This window comes from Ranitomeya imitator, chromosome 3, assembly GCF_032444005.1.
Source record: "Ranitomeya imitator isolate aRanImi1 chromosome 3, aRanImi1.pri, whole genome shotgun sequence".
NCBI classification, from domain to species: Eukaryota; Metazoa; Chordata; class Amphibia; order Anura; family Dendrobatidae; genus Ranitomeya; species Ranitomeya imitator.
In genome coordinates, this window is record NC_091284.1 from 813,885,509 (window position 1) to 813,898,152 (window position 12,644).

The 12,644-nt window shown below is 42.2% G+C and overlaps 1 protein-coding gene across 6 annotated transcripts in view; it reads left to right on the forward strand.

Annotated features, from left to right (window-relative positions):
• Nucleotides 1-12,644, forward strand: part of DLG2 (discs large MAGUK scaffold protein 2) — a 1,534,662-nt gene that overhangs the window by 1,462,200 nt on the left and 59,818 nt on the right. For all 6 annotated transcript variants that reach the window (XM_069759326.1, XM_069759327.1, XM_069759329.1 and 3 more), the window contains one exon: nt 12,305-12,380. In XM_069759326.1, the coding sequence (XP_069615427.1) occupies nt 12,305-12,380 (76 nt within the window). The remainder of the gene's footprint in view (nt 1-12,304; nt 12,381-12,644) is intronic.

Sequence of the window (12,644 nt, forward strand, 5' to 3'; positions counted from 1 at the left end):
CATTGGTGTATATAGGGGCACCCTGTTGGCAGTATTTATACAGTATGGGGCACTCTACTTACATTGGTGTATATAGGGACACCCTGCTGGCAGTATTTATATGGAGTGCTCTACTTACATTGGTGTATATAGGGGCACCATGCTGGCAGTATTTATATGGGCCACTCTACTTACATTGGTGTGTGTATATAGGGGCACTCTGCTGGCAGTATTTACAGTACAGACCAAAAGTTTGGACACATCTTCTCATTTAAAGATTTTTCTGTATTTTCATGACTATGAAAATTGTACATTCACACTGAAGGCATCAAAACTATGAATTATCACATGTGGAATTATAAACTTAACAAAAAAAGTGTAAAACAACTGAAATTATGTCTTATATTCTAGGTTCTTCCAAGTAGCCATCTTTTGCTTTGATGACTGCTTTGCACACTCTTGGCATTCTCTTGATGAGCTTCAAGAGGTAGTCACCGGGAATGGTCTTCCTACAATCTTGAAGAAGTTTCCAGAGATACTTAGCAGTACTTGTTGGCCCTTTTGCCTTCACTCTGTGGTCCAGCTCACCCCAAACCATCTCGATTGGGTTCAGGTTTGGTGAGTGTAGAGGCCAGGTCATCTGGTGTAGCACCCCATCACCCTCCTTCTTGGACAAATAGCCCTTACACAGCCTGGAGGTGTGTTTGGGGTCATTGTCCTGTTGAAAAATAAATGATGGTCCAACTAAACGTTAACTGGATGGAATAGCGTGCCTCTGCAAGATGCTGTGGTAGCCATGCTGGTTCAGTATGCCTTCAATTTTGAATAAATCCCCAACAGTGTCAGCAGCAAAGCACCCCCACACCATCACACCTCCTCCTCCATGCTTCACGGTGGGAACCAGGCATGTAGAGTCCATCCGTTCACCTTTTCTGCGTCACACAAAGACACGGTGGTTGGAACCAAAGATCTCAAATTTGGACTCATTAGACCAAAGCACAGATTTCCACTGGTCTAATGTCCATATCTTGTGTTCTTTAGCCAAAACAAGTCTCTTCTGCTTGTTGCCTGTCCTTAGCAGTGGTTTCCTAGCAGCTATTTTACCATGAAGGTCTGCTGCACAAAGTCTCCTCTTAACAGTTGTTGTAGAGATGTGTCTGCTGCTAGAACTCTGTGTGGCATTGATCTGGTCTCTAATCTGAGCTGCTGTTAACCTGCGATTTCTGAGGCTGGTGACTCGGATAGATTTATCCTCAGAAGCAGAGGTGACTCTTGGTCTTCCTTTCGTGGGGCAGTCCTCATGTGAGCCAGTTTCTTTGTAGCTCTTGATGGTTTTTGCAACTGCGCTTGGAGACAAAGTTTTCCCAATTTTTCGTACTGACTGACCTTCATTTCTTAGAGTACTGATGGCCACTCGTTTTTCTTTACTTTGCTGATTTTTTCTTGCCATAATACAAATTCTAACAGTCTATTCAGTAGGACTATCAGCTGAGTATCCACAAAACCTCTGCACAACAAAACTGATGGTCCCAGCCCCATTTATAAGGCAAGAAATACCACTTATTAAACCTGACAGGGCACACCTGCGAAGTGAAAACCATTCCCGGTGACTACCTCTTGAAGCTCATCAAGAGAATGCCAAGAGTGTGCAAAGCAGTCATCAAAGCAAAAGGTGGCTACTTTGAAGAACCTAGAATATAAGACATATTTTCAGTTGTTTCACACTTTTTTGTTAAGTATATAATTCCACATGTGTTAATTCATAGTTTTGTTGCCTTCAGTGTGAATGTGCAACTTTCATAGTCATGAAAATACAGAAAAATCTTTAAATGAGAAGGTGTGTCCAAACTTTTGGTCTGTACTGTATATGGAGTGTTCTACTTACATTGGTGTATATAGGGGCACCCTGTTACAATTATTTATATGGGGCACTCTACTTACATTGGTGTATATAGGGGCACTCTGCTGGCGGTATTTATATGGAGTGCTCTACTTGCATTATTGTATATGTATGTAGTATTTATATGGAGGAGTCTGCTAGCGGTAATTATATTGGGCACACTGTCATATATAAGGGGACTCTGATTGCAGTATATATGTGGGGTCTACTTGCCCTGAATATTGGAGGCTTTCTCCCGCTAATATGTGGCTCACTGTGGTGACATTTTTGTATGTAAGGGGCACTCTGCTGGTAAAGTTTAGGTGGTCGGGGGGAAGAACAGATACTGTTTATGGGAGCACAGTTCATAACCGAGTATGGCCCAGCGCACATTGTATAAACCCCCATTCCTAATACCGCTGGCAGCCATGATTTAGATTTACACTTTGGCGTTTGCTTCCCAAGATGAAATGTAAATTGTATCTCATGCCTAATAAAGTTAAGTAAATATAAATGTCCTCTGCCCCGATCCCTGGTAGCAGCCATATATCACCCCGCTGTATGGCCGCTTCCCGGAATTACAAGAGTGTGATGGAAAATAACCTTATAAACAAATAACTGAATGTATGAGCAGGAGCAATAAACCATAAAACGAAGGCTATTGGAAACGGTGGGGGATAAAAATAAGAAAACTGAATTTTATATAAGTATTTTGGAAGATTTGACCTTTATCATATACTAGCTGAAGAGCCCGGCGTTGCCTGGGCATAGTAAATATCTGTGGTTAGTTATAGCACCTCACTTCTCTTATTTTCCCATCACGCCTCTCATTTTCCCAATCACATTTCTCATTTTCTCCCTCACTCCTCTCATTCCCCCCTAACACTTGTCATTTCGACCTCACATCTGTCATTTTCCGATCACTCCACTATTTTCCCTCACTCCTCTTTCGACCCCACATCTGTCATTTTCCGATCACTCCACTATTTTCCCTCACTCCTCTCATTTTGCACTCACACCTTTTCATTTTCACCTCAGTATATACATGTTTGTCATCTCCCTTATATATAGTATACACCTGTATGTCATCTCCTGTATATAGTATATACCTGTGTGTCATCTCCCCTGTATATATAATATACCTGCTGTGTGTCATCTCCCCTGTATATAGTATATACCTGTATGTCATCTCCTCCTATATATAGTATATACCTGTATGTCATCTCCTTCTATATATAGTATATACCTGTATGTCATCTCCTCCTGTATATAGTATATACCTGTGTCATCTCCCCTGTATATAGTATATATCTGTGTGTCATCTCCTCCTGTATATAGTATATACCTGTATGTCATCTTCTATATATAGCATATACCTGTATGTCATCTCCTCCTGTATATAGTATATACCTGTAGGTCATCTGCTCCTGTATATAGTATATACCTGTGTGTCATCTCCTCCTGTATATAGTATGTACCTGTATGTCATCTCCTCTATATAGTATATACCTGTGTGTCATCTCTCCTGTATATAGTATATATCTGTGTGTCATCTCCCCTGTATATAGTATATACCTGTGTGTCATCTCCTCCTGTATTAGACCTCGTTCACACATTATTTGCTCAGTATTTTTACCTCAGTATTTGTAAGCTAAATTGGCAGCCTGATAAATCCCCAGCCAACAGGAAGCCCTCCCCCTGGCAGTATATATTAGCTCACACATACACATAATAGACAGGTCATGTGACTGACAGCTGCCGTATTTCCTATATGGTACATTTGTTGCTCTTGTAGTTTGTCTGCTTATTAATCTAATTTTTATTTTTGAAGGATAATACCAGACTTGTGTGTGTTTTAGGGTGAGTTTCGTTTTGTCAAGTTGTGTGTGTTGAGTTGCGTGTGGCGACATGCATGTAGCGACTTTTGTGAGATGAGTTTTGTGTGGCAACATGCATGTAGCAACTTTTTGTGTGTCGAGTTGCATGTGACAAGGTTAGTGTAGCAAGTTGTGTGCAGCAAGTTTTGCGCATGGCGAGTTTTATGTGTGGTGCCTTTTGAGTATGTGCAAGTTGTGTGTGAGGCAACTTTTGCATGTGCTGCAACTTTTGTACATGTGGCAATTTTTCCGCGTGTGCAAGTTTTGCGTGTGGCGAGTTTTCCATGAGGTGAGTTTTGCACTTGTGGCGAGTTTTGCGTGAGCCTAGTTTTTGCATGTGGCGAGTTTTGCGCGTGGCGAGTTTTGAGCGGCGACTTTTGTGTTTCGACTTTTATGTGGCGAGGTTGGTGTATGTGTGGTGAAATGTGTGCTGAGGGTGGTATATGTGTTCAAGCACGTGCTAGTGTGTGGCACATTTTGTGTGTGTCCATATCCCCATGTGTGGTGAGTATCCCATGTCGGGGCCCCACCTTAGCAACTGATCGGTATATACTCTTTGGCGCCATCGCTCTCATTCTTTAAGTCCCCCTTGTTCACATCTAGCAGCTGTCAATTTGCCTCCAACACTTTTCCTTTCACTTTTTCCACATTATGTAGATAGGGGCAAAATTATTTGGTGAATTGGAAAGCGTGGGGTTAAAATTTCACCTCACAACATAGCCTATGATGCTCTCGGGGTCCAGACGTGTGACTGTGCAAAATTTTGTGGCTGTAGCTGCGACGCCTCCAACACTTTTCCTTTCACTTTTTCCCCATTATGTAGATAGGGTCAAAATTGTTTGGTAAATTGGAAAGTGCGGGGTTAAAATTTCACCTCACAACGTAGCCTATGACGCTCTCAGGGTCCAGACGTGTGACTGTGCAAAATTTTGTGGCTGTAGCTGCGACGGTGCAGATACCAATCCCGGACATACATACATACATACATACACACACACACACATTCAGCTTTATATAGTAGATTATCTGTCGGTCAGATATAAGAGAAAAGAATGATTGGGCATGTCGGATTTTCAATATGTCTGATCCTTTGTTTCTATAGCAATAATAGACTGTTAGAGGTGTTTGGCGGCAGCTTTCCCCCATCCTGAAATAAACATGCATGCTTGGCCGAGACAAGTATATGGGGTAATGAGGAGGAGATTTTTAGAACAGCGCTGACGCCCCTGCATGAGTCCTCTTCCCTCTCTCCACAGGGATTCCGCCATGTCTACTCACCTCTCCATTCTGCTCCGATCCCCGCCGTCTGTCTCCTCTCTTGGCCAGTACATAAGCACGCAGGCCTCCTGTGAGAATGCTTAGGGTGTGCGCACGTGCTACCTGCTTCTTAAAGAGGCCATGCCCACGCTTCTGAAAATGTCCCCAACCAATGTATGGGAGACATTAGGTATTTAAGGCACCTTTCCCAACTGAGAGGTGCGCCTTAGCAACGTTAGTATCAGTGAGTTTCCTGTTACCTTGTTGTAGGGTTCCTGTACCTGTGCTCTCTGGATTCGATCCTGTCCGTCTTTTTCCTGTACGTCCTGCACCTGCTCCAGTTCGTCCTGCTGTACCTAAAGCCAAATCCATCCAGCCTGTGCCTAGTCCTGTTCCTGATCTGTCTGAACCACTACATATGAACCTGCACCAGTGATCCCATATCTGTGGCCATCCCGTGTTCTACTTGTCCTGCCTGTGCCTGATTCTGCATCTGTCTACCAGCCATATCACTTCTGATAACCAGGTCCTTCTCCCTCCTTATGGGGGTCAGCAGCTGTGGTTTTGGGGTCTGTTCTGGAGTAGCACCTGCCATCTAACATAGTTCAACTCTAACCCCACCATCAGGGACTCTGGTGAAGATCCAGGTGTCCGCTTAGTTACACCCCTCCAGTCTTTCCCCGGACCGTAGCACAGTGGTGCCACAGCCACATGTAGCGAACAGCTCCACTTTTCTTTAGCACAAATTTCTCCCTAAATTTCAATTTTATAATTTCCATCATACCTGTATACCTGTGTTTTCCCACAAAACCGACTCACCCTCATCCATCTCAACACGTTAGAGCTGTTTTTGTTGCACATAGCAGTCCAATACGTCCAGCTGCGATCCTTATTCCCTCTGTCATTATAGCCTCAACCCTCTGATGATGCCAGTCTACCTGGTGAAACATGTTGAGGAGGCTTAGGAGCTTGTTTTAGTGGCTAGTCAGTATGTCTATTGGTTAATCTTCAACAGGATAATATAGGTAGCAACCGCGCCAATTTATCCTTACCCTCAAAAGAAACACTGTTCATTGGGACATTGAACACAACTATGACTTTGATGGAATAAGCGGGATAGTTGCGTCCACAGTCATATATTGACTATGCAGATTTTAAATGTTGCTTCTTTTAATAGTCTTATTAAAAGTTAAATTGTATAGTCTTTAGTTAGGGTTTATTTGCGTTTTGGCACTTCCTGACAAAGACACCCCCCCCATTTCCTGTAGAGATACATAAACCCAACTCCCCGTCCTGAAGTAAAACAAAGAACTACTCCCACTTCCTGTAGAGAGACAATGGCCCACCCTCCCTTCCTGAAGAAAGACAAAGACCCACCCCACTTTCTAAAGAAATACAAACTGCACCTAGTTCCAGAAGAAAGGCAAAAACCCGCCCCAACTTCCTGTAGTTCCTCAAGACCCACCAACAGGTCATGTTTTTAGGATTTCCTTAGTATTGCACAGATGATAATTTCATAACCTGCTCAAGCATTAATTCCAACACCTGGGCAATACTAAGGAAATCCTGAAAATATGACCTGTTGGTGGGTCTTGAGGACTGGAGTTGAGAAACACTGCTCTACAGGAAGTTGGGGCGGGTTTTTGCCTTTCTTCTTCTTGCACTTCCAGTAGAGATACATAGGCCCTCCCCCACTTCCTGTAGAGATTGACTCGCCCCCACTTTCTGTAGAGATACATAGACCCACCCCCACTTCCTCTACAGATACATAGACCACACCCACTTCCTGTAGATACATAGACCCGTCCCCACTTCCTGTAGAGGTATATAGACCCACATCCTGTAGACATACATAGACCACACCCACTTTCTGTAGAGATACATAGACCCACCCCCACTTCCTCTACAGATACATAGACCACATCCACTTCCTGTAGAGAAACATAGACCCGCCCCACTTCCTGTAGACATACATAGACCCACCCCCACTTTATGTAGAGATTTATAGACCCACACCCACTTCCTCTAGAGATACATAGACCCGCCCGCCCGCAGAGATATAGGCTCTTCCCCACTTCCTGTAGAGATTGACTCGCCCCCACTTTCTGTAGAGATACATAGACCACACCCACTTCCTGTAGATACATAGACCCGCCCCCACTTCCTGTAGAGATATATAGACCCACATCCTGTAGACATACATAGACCACACCCACTTCCTGTAGAGAAACATCGACCCGCCCCCACTTGTAGAGATACATAGACCCACTTCCTGTAGTGATACATAGACCCACTCCCACTACATGTAGAGATATGTGGACCTGTCCTCACTTCCTGTAGAGATACATAGACCCACACCCACTTCCTGTAGAGATACATAGAACCCCCACTTCCTGTAAAGATAGACTCACACCCACTTCCTGTAGAAATACATAGACCCGCCCCCACTTCCTGTAGAGATACATAGACCACATCCACTTCCTGTAGAGATGCATAGACCCACCCCCACTTTATGTAGAGATTCATAGACCCACACACACTTCCTGTAGAGATACATAGACCCACCCCCACTTCCTGTAGAGATACATAGACCCTCCCCCACTTCCTGTAGAGATTGACCCACCTCCACTTTCTGTAGAGATTCATAGACCCACCCCCACTTCCTTTACAGATACATAGACCACACTCACTTCCTGTAGAGAAACATAGATCCGCCCCACTTCCTGTAGACATACATAGACCCACCCCCACTTTATGTAGAGATTCATAGACCCACACCCACTTCCTGTAGAGATACATAGACCCACCCGCACTTCCTGTAGAGATACATAGGTCCTCCCCCACTTCCTGTAGAGATTGACTCGCCCCCACTTTCTGTAGAGATACATAGACCCACCCACACTTCCTCTACAGATACATAGATCACACCCACTTCCTGTAGATATATAGACTCACACCCACATCCTGTAGACACATAGACCACACCCACTTCCTGTAGAGAAACATCGACCCGCCCGCACTTCCTGTAGAGATACATAGGCCCTCCCCCACTTCCTGTAGAGATTGACTCGCCCCCACTTTCTGTAGAGATACATAGACCCACCCCCACTTCCTCTACAGATACATAGATCACACCCACTTCCTTTAGATATATAGACCCACACCCACATCCTGTAGACATACATAGACCACACCCACTTCCTGTAGAGAAACATCTCCCCGCCCCCACTTGTAGAGATGCATAGGCCCACACTCACTTCCTCTAGAGATACATTGGCCTGCTCCCTCCTTCATGAAGAAGGACAAATACCTCACCCCACTTACTGTTGAGATGTAAAAGCCCTCCTTTACTTCCCATATGCCCTATTAATGTTTCTGGTGACAGAGACATAATTACTCTTGACAACAAGAGCTCCCTTCAACGTTTGAGCTCCAAAGAGCCTTTGTCAAGCAATTCATAGAGTGAAGCAGACACATGTTTGGTCATTTAGAATAACATCACAGAATGATCAGTCAATCAAAACTGCAATTCATTCACATATTTCAAAAAACTAGAAATAATACAAATTACAAGTAAATACATGTGAGAAAATACATACAGTGATATTCTGTCAATAATATCTAACAAATCTGTATTAGTTTACAAATAAAGCCAAAGAAATGTTTGTTTCACCTCTTATCGACCGCTGATACGCATTAAAACGGCAGCCTCTAAGGGTACTTATTCCCTCATTGCCATTTTAAAACAGCGATCGGGAATACGGCTGTAGCGCCCCCCAGTGTCCGAAAGTCTCCAGGGTCTCGGCTAACAGGGAGGGTAGCCAAGACCCTGGACAGCATGATTAGGGCCGGATTTTCCGGTCTATGATCACGGGAACGCTGTTATTCAGTGAATAACGGCGATCTAAAAAAAAAGTATGCTCGCTATTACAATGATTTCTCTCTCTTCTAACATGACATACATGTCTGAGGAGAAAGAAATGAGACATCAGCCATCCTCAAGCCCTCCTGATCCATCCCCCACCCACTGTCATCTTCTTGAAAAAAAATGGCATGCCTAGTGCACACTCGAAGACCTGCCAGCTGGTACCCTCCAATAGTGAGAAAATTTTCCTTTTGTTCCTTTTAATCACTGTGTGATAGACCCTATCACAGTGATCAATAGAAAAATATAGTGAATCAAATCCCCCTTTGTCACCCCCTTAGTTAGATAAAAATTATAATATATATATATATATATATATTTCCATTCTTTGCAGTTCAGGTTAGGGTTGTGTTAGGGTTACGGTTGTGTAAGGGTTAGGGTTGGGGTTAGGTTAGGGTTGGGGTTAGAATTGAGTTTTTTTTTTCAAAAGTTAAAACAAAAAATGATGATGATGTTGAGCGCATGGCTCGCTACTCGAGTTTGCATCGGGTGCTCAGGTATGCATGGAGTATCGCGGACCCCGCATGTTTTTTTTTTGTGTCACTCGAGCACCTGCAATACTTTGATGCATACCCGAGCACTAGATTCACACTGGAGTAGCGAGTACTTGCAGTCAACACTTACGTTATCAAATTCTGTGTTGTACCTGTGGTTTCAAAATGCTCTCTATAACCCTGAATGAAATCCTTGAGGGATGTGTTTTCCAAAATGGGGTCACTTGTGGGGGGCTTGCACTGTTTAGGCACATCAGGGGCTCTCTAAACACAACATGATGTCCGCTTATTATTCTAGCAAATACATTCAAGAAGGCTCCTTCCCTTCCGAGCCCTGCCGTGCACCCAAACAGTAGATTTCCCACACAAATAAGTTATCCGTGTCCTCAGGAGACATTGTACAACAAATTTTGTAGTCCATTTTCTTCTGTTAGCCTTGTGAAAATAAAAAACTTTGGGTCTAAAGTCAATTTTTTTGTGAGAAAAATTAAATGTTCATTTTTTTCCTTCCACATTGCTTCAGTTCCTGTGAAGCACCTGAAGGTTAATAAACTTTTTTAATGTAGTTTTGAGCATCTTGAGGGTTGTAGTTTTTAGATTAGTGTCACTTTTGGGTATTTTCTGTCATATATGCCCCTCAAAGTCATTTCAAATGTGAGGTTATCCCTAAAAAAAATGGTTTTGTAAATTTTGTTGAAAAAATTAGAAAACGCTGGTCAACTTTTAACCCTTCTGTTTCAAAAATGTTGCCTATGCAAAGTAGACATGTGAGAAATGTTATTTATTAACTATTTTGTGTGGCATAACTCTCTGGCTTACGGGCATAAAAATGTAAAGTTTTGAAAATCGCAAAAATTCCGTTTTTTCCACAGTGGGATCCGTTGAAGCGTTCCAGAGTTATTACCTCATAATAAAATTGTAAAATTTGGCTTGGTCATTAAGGTCAAAATTGGCTCAGTCATTAAGGGGTTAAAACTAGTGCTGGTGCACAACTGACTGATTAGTGAGAGGTAACAGGAGATAATAGTAGGCATCACTCTCACAGCTGTGAGACAGAGAAAAGAAAGAAATACTACATATGCTGTGGAGCGCCCGGAATTCATCTAAAAAAAGAGTGTCAGAGACCGCAAACCGCACACGTGATCGTGCATGACATCATTAGTTTTGGATTTAAATAGATCTATATGAGAGATAGATAGATAGATAGATAGATAGACCTTCAGAAAGATTTAGCAGACTCTGGAGTTGTGGTACATGTCTGCTGTTCACAAACTCCTACACAAATATGGCCTTCATGAAAGAGTCATCAGAAGAAAACCTCTCCTGCGTCCTTGCCATAAAATACAGCATCAGAAGTATGCAAAAGAACTTCTAAACAAGCCTCATGCATTTTGGAAACAAGTCCTGTGGACTGATGAGGTTAAAACAGAACTCTGTGGCTACAATGGTCAAAGGTATGTGTGGAGAAAAAAGGGCACAGAATTTCAGGAAAAGAACATCTCACCAACCATTAAGCATGTGTGTGGCTCAATCATGCTTTGGGGTTGTATTGCAGCCAATGGCACGGGGAACATTTCACAGGAAGAGGGAAGAATGGATTCAATAAAATTCCAACAAATTCTTCATGCAAACATAACACCATCTGTAAAAAAAAAGGTGAAAAGAGGAAGAGGATGGCTTCTACAAATGGATAATGATCCTAAACACACGTCAAAATCCACAATCAACCTCAAAAGGCGCAAGCTGAAGGTTTTACAATGGCCCTCACAGTCCCCTGATCTGAACATCATTGAAAATCTGTGGCAAAACCTCAAAATAGCAGAGGAAGCAAGACGACCCAGGAATCTCACAGAACGGGAAGAATTCTCCAAGGAAGAATGGATGAAAATCCCTCACACAAGAATTGAAAGACTCTTGTTTGGCTAAAAAGCGTTTACAAGCTGTGATACTTTCAGAAGGGGGCGCTACTAGGTACTAACCATGCAGGGTGCCCAAACTTTTGCATCAGCCCATTATTCTTTTTGCTATTTTTGAAATGTTTAAAAAAAATGACAATATATGTATATTTTTGCCTAAAATTCAAAGGAAATGTGTCATCTGTAACTTTAGGCCTTTTAGAAATAATTTCATCTTCAACTTGCTTAACTGTTCACAATAACGGTAATTTTGACCAGGGGTGCACAAACTTTTACATGGCACCGTAGATAGAGAGATAGATGATATTCAGAATATTATGTGGTTGTACATCTATTTTTTTGGTTCCTATTTCCGATTTCTATGGATTTTGCAGTTTTGGGTTGTGCTCACATTAATGATTTCCCCTGCGGCGGTTGCAGACATTAGCGGACAGCTGAAGCAAGTCTCATTGACCTTTGGTTGCTTTACAAGCCTGAAGACTCGCGGCCGCTCCTCCCGCTCATGTTATCGGAGATGTTTCTTTTCTCTCTGCTTTGTGTCGGGTTTTTTTTTTATCATAATTGATCAATTAGATATTTTGCCGCTATCTTTGGTACAACAGCAAACAACACCCAGCTTGTGCCTCTCTCGCAAAAATTAACTTCCAGAGATTTTGGTCTTCAATGACCAGCCAGACTCTTTTTTTTTTTTTTTTTTTTGGGGTGTTGGCTAGTTTTTTGGTACCCATTGAATTAGAAGTGCCGCAATAGCAATTATGTGTATTTTTTAAAAAGTGATTTACATAATAAAGTAGCAGAACGCCTGTCCAAGGGTTGTGTCTGGTATTGCAGTTCCACTCCATTGAAATGAATGTGGCCGAGCTGCAATACCACTACCGCCTGTGGACAGGTGTGGCACTGTTCGTAGAAGTCAACAGCCAAATTTTATTACCCCTTTAAGGTAGACATTTTCCAACATATTTTGTATTCTATTACAGAGTCGAAAGGAAAGAGAGGGCGAGATTGAAAACTGTAAAGTTTAACGCAAGACCCGGACTGATCGATGCCAAAGGGGTAAGTTGTGTTTCAAGACATTGCAAACTGATTTTTATATATCTGTGTGACTTTTAGACAAATAAATCTTCTGGATTTTGTAAAATGTATTTTCTTCATTTTTTTTAGCAAATGAAAAAAAAAGCAGTTGCAAAATAAAAAGTAAAAAATATTGAAAAAAATAAATAAATAAAAACTGTATATTAGATTAATTTTATTTTTTTTTAAAATGCAGTATAGTTATAGCAATAAAAAAGATCAAATTATAAAAAAGTGTATGTAAAA